This window comes from Mustelus asterias, chromosome 15 (genome assembly GCF_964213995.1).
Source record: "Mustelus asterias chromosome 15, sMusAst1.hap1.1, whole genome shotgun sequence".
NCBI classification, from domain to species: Eukaryota; Metazoa; Chordata; class Chondrichthyes; order Carcharhiniformes; family Triakidae; genus Mustelus; species Mustelus asterias.
The window spans coordinates 22,699,095-22,716,994 of NC_135815.1; the positions used below are offsets into that span (position 1 = coordinate 22,699,095).

The 17,900-nt window shown below is 45.5% G+C and overlaps 1 protein-coding gene across 1 annotated transcript in view; it reads left to right on the forward strand.

Annotated features, from left to right (window-relative positions):
• LOC144504903 (ALK tyrosine kinase receptor-like) overlaps positions 1-17,900 on the forward strand; it is a 304,540-nt gene that overhangs the window by 130,884 nt on the left and 155,756 nt on the right. Inside the window, 1 exon segment of the mRNA XM_078230651.1 lies at positions 6,170-6,332. Coding sequence (XP_078086777.1) covers positions 6,170-6,332 — 163 coding nt within the window.

Sequence of the window (17,900 nt, forward strand, 5' to 3'; positions counted from 1 at the left end):
TGCACACTCACCCTATGTCTGCATGTGTTTCCTCCGGGTGCTCTGGTTTCCTCCCACAGTCCAAAGATGTGCGGGTTAGGTGTATTGGCAATGCTAAATTAGTGTCCTGGGATGCGTAAATTAGGGGGATTAGCGGGGTGAGTGTGTGGGGTTACGGGGATAGGGCCTAGGTGGGCGTGTTGTCGGTGCAGGCTCGATGGGCCGAGTGGCCTTCGTCTGCACTGTACGGTTCCTATGGTTTGATTAATAACTCCTCCTCCTTATGTGTCACATGTGAGTCATTTGGGTTACAATTTCCACAAAAAAGAAACTATTTGCAGAATGCAATCCCAAAACACTCAGACAGATCTGAAATTCAATTTAATAAAAATAAGTTTTACTTATTCAATAAGAAGTCTCACAACACCAGGTTAAAGTCCGACAGGTTTATTTGGTAGCACGAGCTTTCAGAGCTCTGCTCCTTCACCTGATGAAGAAGCAGCGCTCCTAACGTTTGTGCTACCAAATAAACCTGTTGGACTTTAACATGGTGTGAGACTTCTTACTGTGCCCACCCCAGTCCCATGCCGGCATCTCCACATCATACTTATTCAATCACCTTGAAGACATGGCCCTGGTTACAAGTGTGTAGTCAAGGCTGCTTTCAAGCTCTACGCCGTTTCCTTTCCATTGTTGGTATTTGAGATTTGTTGATTGACTTGCATGGTTCACAATGCTGTAAAAATGGGTTCTCCTACAGTTTGAAATCACTGGCTGCTTCGTCTAACCAGAGCTTCAGCGGCGCTACAGGTTTGCGCTTCTGTTTTATTAATCTCAACCTTAAATTAAATGTATCAGCTTCACAGTTTACACTCTTCCAGATTTTATCCTGTCAAATATTTGAAAGCACGTGATTACCAGTTAGCCACAGTACACGCATGTGCTGAAGGCCCATAACAGGCAACCTCGAAAATTAGCAGAATCTTCCCAACAGCTTCAAAAAGCTAACACATTCGCTCAAAACCGACAACTCAAGGAGAGCTCTGATAGTAAAAACAAGTAGTTACACAGGCGCTGTGTCTGAAGCAGTTGCCATTTATATTGCTTCACTTGTGAGTCTGCACATTCTCCCCGTGTCTGCGTGGGTTTCCTCTGGGTGCTCCGGTTTCCTCCCGTGGTCCGAAAGACGCGCTGGTTAGGTCATGCTAAGTTCTCCCTCCGTGTACCCGAGCAGGCGCCGGAGTGTAGAGACTAGGGAATTTTCACAGTAACTGCATTGCAGTGTTACTGTAAGCCTACTTGTGACATCAATAAATAAACTTTAAACTTATATGGAGGAAAAAGGTGTATGTTCATGAATGAATGAAAGGAACGTCTAAAAGCTGAAGCTACAGATTCAGTTGTGAGTCCAGAATAATTATAAATCTTAAACCTAAAAAATATGTATTCTGGTTAATGTTAACAACATTTATACTTCACAATGAATAGAATTTCCTTTATTATGGAAAGGCAAATTGTCATTTTTAAATTTTCAGCAGACTGTTATTTATTTTATTGTTTTTGGTTTGTGCCCCTCTTCCCTTCATTATTATCCATTCCCCGTATCCTCCATTGTCATCCATTTACCTTCTACTTCATGTCCATCACCTCCCCTTTCCATCTTTCCTTCAATGCCATCCATTTGCTCCTTTTCCCACTGTGAACTTTCTCCCCCCTTGACTTCACTTTCATTCTGATCCTCTTAATCTCCCTTTGCCTGTCTGCCCTCTTGTTAGATTCTCTTCTTCTCCTTGACCTCCCTTGGCATTCTTTTCTCTCTCTGCCCATCCCGACTCCATTGGCTAATGAATTGGGTTGGAACTTGCTCCTCCCTTTTTTGAGCCTTCAGTATAGAGAGGTGCTAATGAGGGCCAAGTAGTTGGAGAGAGTGCAAAGAGTTCGCAGAGGGCGCTAGCCACCAGCCTTGAAAGGAACAGGGGCGAGGTGCAGGGTGGAATGTGATTACACTTATTCGTGTCAGCAGATATTGTCGCATTGAACGGGCCCAGCCTGAAACAGTGATGATTAGGATGTTGGAAGATCCAAAAGACTCCAGTGACTAGTGATTTCAGTTTGAACTTACTGGGCAGGATTTTACCGCCTCATTCGGGCGAGACCAGAAATTCCTGGAGATTTCCGTTGTCAGACTCTCGCCCGCGCCGATTTCATGGCAGGCAAGGTGGTAGAGTTCCAGCCATAAATTTATTAATGAACCATTTTTCTTCTAAATTTATAGAGTCATAGAGGTTTACAGCAAGAAAAACAGGTCCTTCAGCCCATCTTGTCCGTGCTGCCCAGTTTTACCACTGAGCTTGTCCCATTTGCCTGCATTTGGCCCATATCCCTCTATACCAATCTTCCCCATGTAACTGTCTAAATGCTTTTTAAAAGACAAAATTGTACGTGCCTCTACTACTACCTCTGACAGCTTATTCCAGACACTCACCACCCTCTGTGTGAAAAAATTGCCCCTCTGGACCCTTTTGTATCTCTCCCCTCTCACCCTAAACCTATGCCCTCTAGTTTTAGACTCCCCTATCTTTGGGAAAAGATGTTGACTATCTATCTTATCTATGCCACTTATTATTTTGTAGATCTCTATAAGATCACCCCTAAGCCTCCTAAGCTCTCGGGAAAAAAGTCCCAGTCTATCCAGCCTCTCCTTATAACTCAAACCATCAAGTCCTGGTAGCATCCTAGTAAATCTTTTCTGCACTAAGTGATGAGAAGTGCTGAAATATTACAAGAGTTTGCCAGTCTTTTTACTAGCCAAAGTCCCTTGATAAAATGTCATCATCTTCCAACCCCAAGATAGAGTTGTGTGTAACTACAGCTACAGACATTGGCTGTGACTGGAAGTTTACACCTGAGCATGTTGCATTACTTGAATGCAGCGATTAGTAGAAAAGCAAGTGGGACATATACATCAGGAAGGAAGTCCACCATACTTTCCAATACCTTGACAAAGAATTGAGCTGGGCTCCTTTTGTAGTTCTCCCCACCTAACCACATGGTTTGCAGTAGGCTCAATGATTCTACGCTTTCAGCAAAATCTGCCCCAATGCGGCACAAGTAGCCTGAGCAGTTGCTGAGAAGGCGCAGTTTGTCTCCAGAATTACATGTGCACTCTGTATAATCAGTGTGTGTGGATCGCTCCAATTGCTTACTCTAAAAATGCTGAAGCTATTTTCCTTCCCATGCTGGCTGGTTGCAAGGCTGTACATAAAGCAATATAATTCAGCACACAGCATTTTCACAGCGCTTCATTCTGCATTGTGCAAATATCGGAGTCGTATTGCTGGCCACTCGAACATTAACTTCCTCCCATAGCCTGATGAAAGGACTTCTCAGATGTGTTTGGAGGTTTGCACCAGTTTGTCTTGCTGACTGTATTATCACACAATGCGTGCACCCGTTACTTAGGCGAGATCTCCCTGTCCCAGCCGCCCCGAGACTGGACAATCCTGCCTGAGGTCAACGGACCATTCAATGGTCGGTGAAGTTGTCCGTACCACCCGCGACAGTTCCCACAGCAGGCGGGACTGAAAAATTTACCACATTTGGAGGGAAATAAACAATTTTTCCTTTAACCATTTGACATTTTGCCAAATCGGAGACCAGAGGCAGCTTAAAGCAACGTTGCAGTGTATTGTAACCTCTCAAACTTGGGACCAAATCATTTCTGGATTTTTGGATTATAGAATGACATTAGAATGCCTAACCACAAGAGTGCCAAATGGTAAACGCTGGCAATATATATATATATCACACACAAAAACAGAAAAGGCTGGAAAATCTCTGCAGGTCTGGAGAGAGAATAGAACCAACGTTTCGAGTCTGGATGATCCTTCATCAGAACTTTTATCTTAGTGCTTTTATCTGGCAAGATATATACTTACCTAGAATCATAGGGCCCGATTTTACCATCACATTGCAGCCATTTTCGGGCACAAAAACTTGGTAAAGTCGGGCATGAGGTGAGTAGCGTCCACCTCTGCACCGGTTCCCCCTTTACCAAGGCCCAAAAATGGCTGCAATCGGGACCACGCCCGAAATGGGCAGGATTGCCATTTAATTGCATTTGCATGCATTTGAATTGACTTAATGGGCTGCACGCCCAACTTTACTGGCACCTCCCTCTTTATCACTGCATTCACCCATCTAGAATCATCGCTAAATAGACATGCTCCATCAAAGTCTGATTCGGGCACTCCAGCTAGTGAGGAGGTAGGTGTCTAGCATCCGACGGCCCTCTGCTTGAAATCGGTGGTGGGCGGGGGGTTGGGGGGGTGGGAAGGTGGGTCCTCTGTCACTCCGCCTGAGATCAGTGGAGGGAAGGGGGAGTCTGCTGCCACTCTGCTTGACATTGGTGAGGCGGGGGGTGGGGAGGGGGATCCACTGCCACTCTGCCTGAGATCAGTGGGGGGGAAGGGAGGTCCGCTGCCATTCTGCCTGAGATCGGTAGGGGAGAAGAGGGGGAAGGGCCCGCGATCTGTCTGAGTGGCGGGGGGGGGGGGAGGTGGGGGGGATAAGGGGGTCAATAATGTTGTGGGGGTAGGGCAATGTGGGGGGCAGGGGGAGGCATTATCCAGCCCAGGAGGGATGTTGCAGGGATGCAGCATTCTATTTTTTTTTTCTGCGCATGCGCATTTGGAGGCTCCAATCGGAGCTGCAGGATTTCGGGCGTGTTAAGCCCCATCCACGGGCTTGTGCAGTGCGATTCGGAATCGCTGACATTTTTTCAGGCAGAGTGTGAATGGGGTCGCCTGAGAACGGGTCTAAAAGTCGGATCTGAAACACTCCCAGTTTCAAGTCCGCCCAGCACTTCGAATCAAAATGGTAAGATAGGGCCCATAGAATCCCTACAGTACAGAAGGAGGCCATTCGGCCCATTGAGTCTGTACTGACTGCAATCCCACCGGGATCCCATTCCTGTAACTGCACATTTTTACCCTGCTGATCCCCGTGACACTAGGATCAGTTTAGCATGGCCAATCGACCTAACCTGTCCATCTTTGGACTGTGGGAGGAAACGGGAGCACCCGGAGGAAACCACGCAGACACGGGGAGAATGTGCAAACGCCACACAGACAGTGACCCGAGGCCGGAATTGAACTTGGGTCCCTGGTGCTGTGAGACAGCAGTGCTAACCACTGTGCCACAGCGCCATCCATAAAACAGTGATCAAACATTATGCAGCAGTAATAAACAGTGGTGTGCTTCTCCAAACACTGTATCGCCCATGTTTCAGCTCCCAAACTAAACTGAAACTCAAACAAGTCCTGGACAATTGATGTATCTGAAGAATAGATTTCTGGATTGGGGAGGTTACTGTCGTTTTCTCCAAAGACAAGCATGGGTCTGCATCCTCTGAAGGTGCAGTCAAGTGAAATAGGAGCCTGGGCTGCTACCCGACCAGGTTGCCTGCCTCCACTGATACATGGTAGACAGTCAATGTGCTCTGCGCACACGATAAATAGGCCAACATGGGTTCCAAACTTACTTTGATAAACGATTGTTCTGTCTGCAATCGAATATTTAGACCCTGTGGCTACGTCTGTTTGAGTGACTCCCAAGAGCCCTCAAACTATTTACAGCGAAGTTGTTTGAAAAATTGTCTTCTTCACTTCTTGGCTGCATTAAATTGAAGGCCAGCAAACAAAATAAAAATCCAACAGAGGAGTTGTTTCATTCTGCAGGGGGAATAATCACCCTTACTTACTTTTAATGGGATATATTGCCGACTGTGATTTATTGCTATGTTCCAGTGTGGTATCACAGAAGCACTGGGACTTCTGTGCGTTCCTGTACACAATCATATATTATGTGGTAACTACATTGAATTGGTAAACCTGAAGCCAAAACTCATTTTTCCCCTGATTTTTTGGTGGAAGAAATGGAACTGAGCTGTCAAGTTAATTAACGCAGATAATTACTCCATGATTCCTTCTTGACATCATTATGGGTAACTTTGATTTGGGGTTAGCGCACCCACAGAGGTTAAACACCACTTTATAATCAGACATGTTTTTCCATTAAAATGATCAAAGATTTCATTTTCGCCAACCACCTCCAGTCAAATGCACGTGCAGCAAAAACAGTCCCCGGTGCCTAAATTTTTCATCTGCCCCGCTCCTTCGCCATTTTTCAGGTCCGTGGATCATCAGGACATGTGGTGCCAGTGGACCCAAAGGACCAACGCAAACTCAGTGCAACAATGCCTACAGGAACACCAGTACCTCTGTGGTGGTGGTAGCGAAAGAGCCTTGGAAAGGCATTCAGAAGTGGAGAGTACCGGCAACAGACACGTACAAGTAAGTGTAGACGTCCTTCCTTTTAAGTTCGTTCTCGAGATGTGGGAGTTTTAGCAAAGCCAGAATGTATTACCCACCACTTGCTTTCCCTTGAGCAACTAGTAATGAACCTAATCAGAAAACGCTGGAAAAACTCAGCGAGTCTGACAGCATCTGTGCAGAGAGAATGGAGACAACGTTTCGAGTCACGATGATCCTTCGCCAGATCTATTTGATTTATTATTGTCACGTATTAACATACAGTGAAAAGTATTGTTTCTTGCGCGCTATACAGACAAAACATACCATTCATAGAGAAGGTACAACGTCTTGTACAAAGTCTTGTTGAAGTTGTACAAAACATTGGTAAGGCCACACTTGGCATACTGTGTACAGTTCTGGTCACCCTATTATAGAAAGGATATTATTAAACTAGAAAGAGTGCAGAAAAGATTTACTAGGATGCTACCGGGACTTGATGGTTTGAGTTATAAGGAGAGGCTGGATAGATTGGGGACTTTTTTCTCTGGTGCGTAGAAGGCTGAGGGGCGACCTTATAGAGGTCTATAAAATAATGAGGGGCACAGATCAGCTAGATAGTCAATATATTTTCCCAAAGGTAGGGGGCATAGGTTTAAGGTGAGAGGGGAGAGATATAAAAGTGTCTAGAGGGGCAATATTTTCACACAGAGGATTGTGAGTATCTGGAACAAGCTGCCAGAGGTAGTAGTAGAGACGGGTACAATTTTGTCCTTTAAAAAGCATTTATATAGTTACATGGGTACGATGGGTATAGAGGGATATGGGCCAAATGCGGGCAATTGGGATTATAGAGTCATAGAGTCATAGAGGTTTAGCTTAGGGGTTTTAAAAAAAAGGGTGGCATGGACAAGTTGGACCGAAGGGCCTGTTTCCATGCTGTAAACCTCTATGACTCTATTTGTTTGAGTTATAGTTAAACTGTTATTATTCAAGAAAACAAGAGTGTGCAGAATGTAGTGTTACAGTCATAGCAAGGGTGTGGAGAAAGATCAACTTAATGCAAGGTAATCCATTCAAAAGTCTGACAGCAGCAGGGAAGAAGCTGTCGGTTGGTACATGACCTCAGACTTTTGTATCTTTTTCCCAAAGGAAGAAGGTAGAAGAGAGAATGTCCGGGGTGCGTGGGGTCCTTGATTACGCTGGCTGCTTTGCCAAGGCAGCAGGAAGTGTAGACAGAGTCCATGGATGGGAGGCTGGTTTGCATGATGGATTGGGCTACATTCACAACCTTTTGTAGTTCCTTGGGATCTTTGGGCAGAGCAGGAGCCACACCAGTATTCAGTATTTGCCTTTATCTTAGTGATAAACCTTCTTCCTCAGTCACTGCAGTGCACATGATGAAGGTCTTCCCAACATGCTAATTCTGGCTGCTATTGCCTTGATGGGTGCTTTGGAGAATTTTTGTGGGAGGCGATTTATTTCATGACTTAAAATGTATTAACTTATTTCCTTCGTTCCTGACATCCTCTCATCCCCTGGCCAGTGGCTGGCATACCTGCTAACCAGCAAAAGCCTTGAGCAAGCAGCTAGCAGCTCCAGAACTGCCCTGAATGTAAGTTTTATATCATGTGAAGTCAACGAGTCAGAGTCCCAGAACATGAGGCATTCGGTTTTAGGATTGTGTGCTCCAGTCAAGCTCAATTTGATTTGGGACATTTCAAGTGCCTCCTCTTATCGTAAAACTAAAGTTAAAGTTTATTTATTAGTCACAAATAAGGCTTACATTAACACTGCAATGAAGTTACTGTGAAGTTCCCCTAATTGCCACACTCCGGCGCCTGTTCGGATCAATGCACCTAACCAGCATGTCTTTCAGACTGCGGGAGGAAGCCGGAGCACCCAGAGGAAACCCACGCAGACACGGGGAGAATGTGCGAACTCCACACAGACAGTGACCCAAGCCGGGAATCGAACCCGGGTGCCTGATGCTGTAGTGCTAACTACTGTGCCACTGGTAGCCATGTCATTTATATTGCAGAACTGAAGGCCCATCTTACCAACATTAACAAAAGATCCTTTAAATAAATGGTTAAATTGAATCAACATTATAAAATCTGGAAAAATCAAAACAGAAATACCATTCAGTATCCACTGCTCAGGGAACGCATCGAATGAACTAGTGGACACCATGGGGGTGATCTAAAACCCGTGTTCACCATCCGTGCAAATGCCAATGGAGACACAAGATCCGGAAGCCACAGTTCTCGCTGGCAAGAAGGTGATTTCAGATCTTCCTGACCCCCTCGCCAGCAACTTCATCAAGTTCACATAACAGGCGTGAATCTGCTTTACATGAATTTGAAAGTATTTAAATGTCATTAACGTTAACCGGGGGAGCAAAGACAAGTATAGCCCCCAGGGGAAGAGAGACATGGCCAGACAGTGGCCTGGGAATGCCCCTAGGCACTGCCCCTTGGCACAGGTTGGCACCATGGAGGGGAACTTGCAACAAATGTTATTCCCATGTGTCTGCTACCCTTGTCCTTCTAGAGGTTGCAGTTTGGAAGGTGCCGTCGAAGGAGCAGGGTACACATATTCATGAAGGGCATTATGTAATATCAGATCTACGTATATTGATAGATCAGTGATGATAGAATCGGATAAATGTTAGCACAAACAGGGTTGTCCAGCCTATGCAGGTGTTAATTCCACGTCAGGAAGGGGAAAACTTACAGCAGCCACATCAGGTGTAAGTGTCAGATTGCCATAATCTGGAGCCTCCACCACTAACCAAGCTAACATTCATGCTATAACGTTACATTACGTTACACTCGTGGGTGCCCATGCCACTCATAGAGCAAGTAGGACACGCACACCTACCCAAGTTGCTGGAAAATGCACCAAAAGCTATTTACACATAATCTCCATCTCTCCTCTACAAAGGTGAACAAAAATGCCCTTTTGTAAAGAGGTAATTAGTGGCTTGTAACTTGGAACCTGCTTCGGGAGTCAGCTGAGCAGCCCTAGGATGGGGACACATGAACTCCCAGAATCAGAAGTCCCCTCTCCGAGTCCTATTCTAGCTTTGCTTGGGGTGAGCAGAGATCCCGTCCCTGAGAAGGCACCCTGATTTGGCAGGAACCTTGGTCTCATCCGTAATGCGCCCAGCAAAGTCTTGCTGGAGTTAGATTGGCAATGCGTCAAGAGAGCTATGGATTTTCAGGCCCAGAACTGTATATCACTTCCCTGCACTCTTTGAGATGTCAAGCACTTTGAAATGTTTTAATAGGGGTGATAAACTGCTAATTTCCTGTTAATGATATGATTGATCCAGCCAATTCTGGAGAGCAGTATGCAGTTTTGGTCAAGCTATCTTGAAAATCATTAGGATCCTTTTGAAAGAATGATGATGTCAGGCCTCTGGGGACTAATTCATGAGAAAAGCTTAATTAACTCATTTTATGTTCACTTGGAGAAAGATTGAGGGGAAACAAATGAAAAACGTAGTTAAGGTAAATTTGGACAAGAACATTGAAGTAGGGAACTCCAATGCAAACACAAAGCAATAACTGAATTTAGAAAAAAATAATGCCACAGCATAGAAAATATGTCAGACAAGCTTCCAGGAGTTCACTCAGGGTCACACTTGTGAAGGAACTAGATTGAAATTTGTTGGCAAAGAGTAAGAGAGTTATAGAGCTATAAAGACAATGACTTTTTTTTCAGTAGAAGTTAGGCGAGGGACTTGGTTTGCTTTATATTAGGGGAAAGGTAAAAACTTGAAGCTGCCCCTCTGGGCATCTGACTCCACCATTAGGTTCAAGTGTTGATCAGAAACCCACACGTTGTGGGAAACAGTCACTCAATGTGATTTCCCTCGGAGCTGCCAATTTACAGGGTAGACTTGCCCTCAAACTAAGGATGCTGGGCGAGTTCTGGAAACTGAGGGGTCATGCAATCAGTTTGAAAGCAGCGCAGGGTGCCATGGGCAGCGCGGTGGCACAGTGGTTAGCACTGCTGCCTCACAGCACCTGGGACCCTGGGTCTGGTCGCCGCACTACCAGAAGGACGTGGAGGCATTGGAGAGAGTGCAGAGAAGGTTTACCAGGATGTTGCCTGGTATGGAGGGTCTTAGCTATGAGGAGAGATTGGGTAGACTGAGGTTGTTCTCCTTGGAAAGACGGAGAATGAGGGGAGATCTAATAGAGGTATACAAGATTATGAAGGGTACAGATAGGGTGAACAGTGGGAAGCTTTTTCCCAGGTCGGAGGTGACGATCACGAGGGGTCACAGGCTCAAGCTTAGAGGGGCGAAGTATAACTCAGACATCAGAGGGACGTTTTTTACACAGAGGGTGGTGGGGGCCTGGAATGCGTTGCCAAGTAGGGTGGTGGAGGCAGGCACGCTGACATCGTTTAAGACTTACCTGGATAGTCACATGAGCAGCCTGGGAATGGAGGGATACAAACGATTGGTCTAGTTGGACCAAGGAGCGGCACAGGCTTGGAGGGCCGAAGGGCCTGTTTCCTGTGCTGTACTGTTCTTTGTTCTTTGTTCTTTAATTCCGGACATGGGGCCACTGTCTGTGTGGAGTTTGCACGTTCTCCTAATGCCTGCGTGTGTTTCCTCCCACACTCCAAAGATGTGCGGGTGAGATGGATTTGCCATGCTAAATTGCGGCTTCGTGTCAGGGGGACCAGCAGGGTAAATTCATGGGGTTACGAGGATAGGGTCTGGGTGGGATTGTTGTCGGTGCAAGCTCCACGGGCCAAATGGCCTCCTTCTGCACTGTACTGTGAGTATCGAATGTGGAATATGACAGTTAACTGGATGTATCTTCTCCCCAGCTTTATCCAACTTAAACTAAAAAATAAATTCAACAGCCGAGCCATTGCTGTTAGGGGAGGGGGGGAGGTGGGGGTAAGTCCCTCTGCAAGACAACCGTGACTGCTTCTGCACTCAGGCAGGCAGGAAAGGCCTCTAAACCTGCCTGGAGTGCTGATCCCCTAGGCTGCTGGCAGAAGCCTGCCTAAAGAACTCAAAAAGGAAAAATAAGAAAAAAAACTGAAATGAAGAATTTATAATTTTTCATTAAAAATTTATCATTTTTAATTGCCCTGCAACCTGAAGGAATGAGACTACACACTTGTAATTTTTCACTCTCTGGGCCGCAGAGGTTGACTGAGAGTCAGTAACAACTCTCACACCATTGAAAGGATACTTACAGTATTAATTATTAGGCTTCACTTTCTGTGGTAAGTTGAATGGGCAATTAATGTGCAAATGCAGCCACTTTATGGAAATCACGGTGCGATTAAGCGCAAGATGCCATTTTTGCAATGCTAGTGGGAGAGCGGCGTAAATCGGCCAACTACTTGTGACGATTCACAGGATATTTCTTGGTCGCGACAAGTACCTGGTTGCTTTGTGCAATATTATTGACTTGCATCATTAAGATTCATTTTTCCTTCAACCTAAAACGGCCCATTGCCATTGTAGCCTAGAAAATGCGCCAGGCCTAAAGAACACTGGAGAATCTATATTTTTTGTGCTAACATAAATCCTCTTGATGTACATACTAAATTTGCTATGGTGTCAATCAATCTCTGCGTAAAACCTATATAACACTGTATTTGCAATACTTCAATCAGCTGTTTTTGTGGTTAACGTTGTTATGTTGACAGGACAAACTGATACTAACGGATCGATTTAACTACCTGTCACGAATGTGCCAGAACCTGCTTCACGATCTTGATTGTTTTGAGAAAGCAGAAAATTGGATAATATGTTTGCACTTTCAACACAGTTCTCCTGCTGTTCATCCTTGGCTGCTATAGCCCTCCAGCACCTCTCATCTATTTCCAGCTCCCATTACTGCTAACTAAGGACAGTTGGCACTCCAGGGTGATATTAATATGGCTGGTCAAAGTTACTCACAAGTTTAACATTTAGAAACCAGATGGACCCAGGTTCTAATGGCATGTCAGCAGTGCCTTGTAGACCAATGTGTCATTAAAAAAAAGGTAATGGATTGATCTCCGCAGCCTTTGATAGCCAGAGCAAGACTTGCATCATATATTAATCCAATTTGATTTTTCGGTCTTCTTATGTGTCATTGCTGTTCCTTTGAGATATAGGCTTCTGCGAGTAAAAAGAAGGCTTCTGTCAATATAAGAAAACATAAAACCGGCTCTTTCCCCAATTTATCAAATTAAGTCGCCGTGTTGCAACATGCAACATGTTCCCATTTTGCCCTGAGTGATGTTAACTGGTAATCTTCCCCAGGCAATTATAAACGGCATAAGTCAACAAAACAGTATTAATATTACATTCCCTGCTTATCCCCAGTTATTTACTTTGACATAACCAAAATGAATTTCTTCAGCCAATCCATAAACAAGCAGACTTGGCATTAAATTAAATTTTAGTGTTATTTTTGTGCTGTGCGTCAACGTCTGTGAGGAGCTGGATTGAGAACTCTTTCCTCTCGCCATTTAGTTTCTCTCATCTCCTCCCTTTTTAAGGTTACCCTCTGCACAATTTCCACTCCGATGGAAGAAGGTTCAGATTAGAGGTATCATAGGTGGCCTACCAGAAGTATATTTAAGCAGCATGGGACACTATTAACCCAAGAGGGAATGGAACACCAATGCACTCATTTTGTTTTTTGGGTGGAAAACCAGTACTGGGGAATGAATTTCAGGCTGTGACTTGCTGCGTCCAATCACTCCCAGAAGTATGCCGGCCTGCAAAATTGGACGCCAGCAAGTTCTCAATGTGCAAGTTGCCAGCCTGAAATGATTGTTGGGGCGGAATTTTCCTACCGCACTCACCCCAAGACCGCAAATTCCTTCCCGAGGTCAACGGGCCTTTTGCATGGCTCTGTCGCACCCGTTACAATTCCCGTGGTGGGCGCGACAGGAAAATTCCCAGTCTCATTATACATGCAAACAGAGACCCAACGGTAGTGTGGGACCCAAGGCAAAATTGATTGTTACAGAGGCAGAGCAGGTGTGGAGGGGACCCTACCCAAAAAGATCCACCAAAGTTACCCTCGCACATCTTCTAAAAACTAGCTAAGGCAGCGTATTGGCCGGAACACATGGGCAAATCATCCCATTTGGTAGGAATACCGAATAGTGATTACAAAGAATTGAGGAAAGTTATAGACCAGTCAAGGACAGGAGTGGGAAGTTGTGCGTGGAGTCTGAAGAGATAGCAGAGGCACTAAATGAATATTTTTCGTCAGTATTCACACTGGAGAGGGACAGTGTCGAGGGGAGTACTGAGGTGCAGGCTGTTGGACTGGATGGGATTGATAGAACATAGAACATAGAAAAACTACAGCACAAACAGGCCCTTCGGCCCACAAGTTGTGCCGAACACATCCCTAACTTCTAGACCTACCTATAACCCTCCATCCTATTAAGCTCCATGTACTCATCCAAGAGTCTCTTAAAAGATCCTATTGAGTTCGCCTCCACCACCACTGACGGCAGCCGATTCCACTCGCCCACCACCCTCTGTGTGAAAAACTTACCCCGAACATCTCCTCTGTACCTACCCCCCAGCACCATAAACCTGTGTCCTCTCGTAGCAGACATTTCCACCCTGGGAAAAAGCCTCTGAGAGTCCACCCGATCTATGCCTCTCAACATCTTATACACCTCTATTAGGTCTCCTCTCATCCTTCGTCTCTCCAAGGAGAAAAGACCGAGCTCCCTCAGCCTATCCTCATAAGGCATGCCACTCAATCCAGGCAACATCCTTGTAAATCTCCTCTGCACCCTTTCAATCTTTTCCACATCCTTCCTATAGTGAGGCAACCAGAACTGAGCACAGTACTCCAAGTGGGGTCTGACGAGGGTCTTATATAGCTGCATCATTATCCCCGGACTCCTAAACTCAATCCCTCGATTGATAAAGGCCAGCACACCGTACACCTTCTTAACCACCTCCTCCACCTGTGGGGCCGATTTTAGAGTCCTATGGACCTGGACCCCAAGGTTCTTCTGATCCTCTACAGTACTAAGAGTCTTTCCCTTTATATTGTACTCCTTCATCCCATTTGACCTACCAAAATGGACCACGACGCATTTATCTGGGTTGAAGTCCATCTGCCACTTGTCCGCTCAGTCTTGCATCCTATCTATGTCCCTCTGTAACTTCTGACATCCCTCCAGACTATCCACAACCCCACCAACCTTTGTGTCGTCGGCAAACTTACCAACCCATCCCTCCGCTTCCTCATCCAGGTCATTTTTGAAAATGACAAACAGCAAGGGTCCCAGAACAGATCCCTGGGGCACACCACTGGTGACCGACCTCCATTTAGAAAAAGACCCATCTATACCCACTCTCTGCCTCCTTTGGGCAAGCCAGTTCTGGATCCACCGGGCAGCAGCCCCTTGGACCCCATGCCCTCTCACTTTTTCTAGAAGCCTTGCATGGGGGACCTTATCGAACGCCTTGTGAAAATCCATATAAACCACATCTACCGCCTTCCATAGAACATAGAACCATAGAAAATTACAGCTCAGAAACAGGCCTTTTGGCCCTTCTTCTCTGTGCCGAACCATTTTATGCCTAGTCCCACTGACCTGCACTTGGACCATATCCCTCCACACCCCTCTCATCCATGAACCCGTCCAAGTTTTTCTTAAATGTTAAAAGTGACCCCGCATTTACCACTTTATCTGGCAGCTCATTCCACACTCCCACCACTCTCTGCGTGAAGAAGCCCCCCCTAATATTCCCTTTAAACTTTTCTCCTTTCACCCTTAACCCATGCCCTCTGGCTTTTTTCTCCCTTAGCCTCAGCGGAAAAAGCCTGCTTGCATTCACTCTATCTATACCCATCAAAATCTTATACACCTCTATCAAATCTCCCCTCAATCTTCTACGCTCCAGGGAATAAAGTCCCAACCTATTCAATCTCTCTCTGTAACTCAGCTTCTCAAGTCCCGGCAACATCCTTGTGAACCGTCTCTGCACTCTTTCAATCTTATTTACATCCTTCCTGTAACTAGGTGACCAAAACTGTACACAATACTCCAAATTCGGCCTCACCAATGCCTTATATAACCTTACCATAACACTCCAACTTTTATACTCGATACTCCGATTTATAAAGGCCAATGTACCAAAGGCACTCTTTACGACCCTATCCACCTGTGACGTCACTTTTAGGGAATTCTGTACCTGTATTCCCAGATCCCTCTGTTCAACTGCACTCTTCAGAGTCCTACCATTTACCCTGTACGTTCTACTTTGATTTGTCCTTCCAAAGTGCAATATCTCACACTTGTCTGAGTTAAATTCCATTTGCCATTTTTCAGCCCATTTTTCTAGTTGGTCCAAATCCCTCTGCAAGCTTTGAAAACCTTCCTCACTGTCCACTACACCTCCAATCTTTGTATCATCAGCAAACTTGCTGATCCAATTGACCCTTCGTCAATGTGTTTAGTCACATTTTCAAAGAACTCCACCAGGCTCATAAGGCATGATCTGCCCTTGACAAAGCCATGCTGAGTATTCTTGAGCATACTAAACCTCTCTAAATGCTCATATATCCTGTCCCTCAGGATCTTCTCCATCAGTTTACCAACCACTGAGGTTAGACTCACCGGTCGGTAATTACCTGGGCTATCCCTATTCCCCTTCTTGAAAATAGGAACCACATCCGCAATCCTCCAATCCTCCGGCACCTCTCCCGTCTCCATCAACGATGCAAAGATCATCGCTAGAGGCTCTGCAATCTCTTCCCTGATGTTCATAAGGAGGAGGTGTTAGCAATTCTGGAAAGGGTAAAAATAGATAAGACCCCTGGGCCGGATGGGATTTATCCTAGGATTCTCTGGGAGGCTAGAGAGGAGATTGCAGAGCCTTTGGCTTTGATCTTTGGGTCGTCATTGTCTACTGGAACAGTGCCAGAAGACTGGAGAATAGCAAATGTTGTCCCCTTGTTCAAAAAGGAGAGTAGGGACAACCTGGTAATTATAGACCGGTGAGCCTTACTTCTGTTGTGGGCAAAGTATTGGAAAGGATTATAAGAGATAGGATTTATAATCACCTGGAAAGGAATAATTTGATTAGGGATAGTCAGCACGGTTTTGTGAAGGGTAGGTCGTGCCTCACAAACCTTATTGAGTTCTTTGAGAAGGTGACCAAAGAGGTGGATGAGGGTAAAGCGGTTGATGTGGTGTATATGGATTTCAGCAAAGCGTTTGATAAGGTTCCCCATGGTAAGCTTTTGCAGAAAATACGGACACATGGGATTGAGGGTGATTTAGTGGTTTGGATCAGGAATTGGCTAGCTGGAAGAAAACAGAGGGTGGTGGTTGATGGGAAATATTCATCCTGGAGTTCAGTTACTAGTGGTGTACCGCAAGGATCTGTTTTGGGGCCACTGTTGTTTGTCATTTTTATAAATGACCAGGATGAGGGCGTAGAAGGATGGGTTAGTAAATTTGCAGATGACACTAAATTCGGTGGAGTTGTAGACAGTGCGGAGGGAAGTGGCAGGTTACAGAGAGACATAGATAAGCTGCAGAGCTGGGCTGAGAGGTGGCAAATGGAGTTTAATGCGGAAAAGTGCGAAGTGATTCACTTTGGAAGGAGTAACAGGAATACAGAGTACTGGGCTAATGGTAAGATACTTGGTAGTGTGGATGAACAGAGGGATCTGGGTGTCCATGGGCATAGATCCCTGAAAGTTGGCACCCAGGTTGATAGGGTTGTTAAGAAGGCGTACGGTGTGTTAGCTTTTATTGGTAGAGGGATTGAGTTTCGGAGCCATGAGGTCATGCTGCAACTGTACAAAACTCTGGTGCGGCCGCACTTGGAGTATTGCGTACAGTTCTGGTCGCCGCATTATAGGAAGGATGTGGAAGTGTTGGAAAGGGTGCAGAGGAGATTTACCAGGATGTTGCCTGGTATGGTGGGACAATCGTATGAGGAAAGGCTGAGGGGCTTGAGGTTGTTTTCGTTAGAGAGAAGAAGGTTAAGAGGTGACTTAATAGAGGCATACAAGATGATCAGAGAATTAGATAGGGTGGATAGTGAGAGCCTTTTTCCTCGGATGGTGATGGCTAACACTAGGAGACATAGCTTTAAATTGAGGGGTGATAGATATAGGACAGATGTTAGAGGTAGGTTCTTTACTCAGAGAGTAGTAAGGGCATGGGATGCCCTGCCTGCAGCAGTAGTAGACTCGTCAATATTAAGAGCATTCAAATGGTTATTGGATAAACATATGGATGATATTGGAATAGTGTAGATTAGATGGGCTTTAGATTGGTTTCACTGGTCGGCGCAACATCGAAGGCCGAAGGGCCTGTACTGCTCTGTAATGTTCTATGTTCTATGTTCTATATTGAAGATGGTGGGGTTTCCTGTCCCAACATCTGAAAATTCCAGAAGGAACACTTCCCACCAACTCCAAACGCCCTGTAGCCATTTCACACTCCCATGAGCGTTTCTTGGTTGCAGACGGTATGTTAAGTTGATCTTTCTCTACACCCTATCTGTGATTGCAGCCCTGTATTCTGCACGCTTTCCTTTCCTTCTCCCATATGTACTGTATGAACATCCTTTGTCTGTATCCC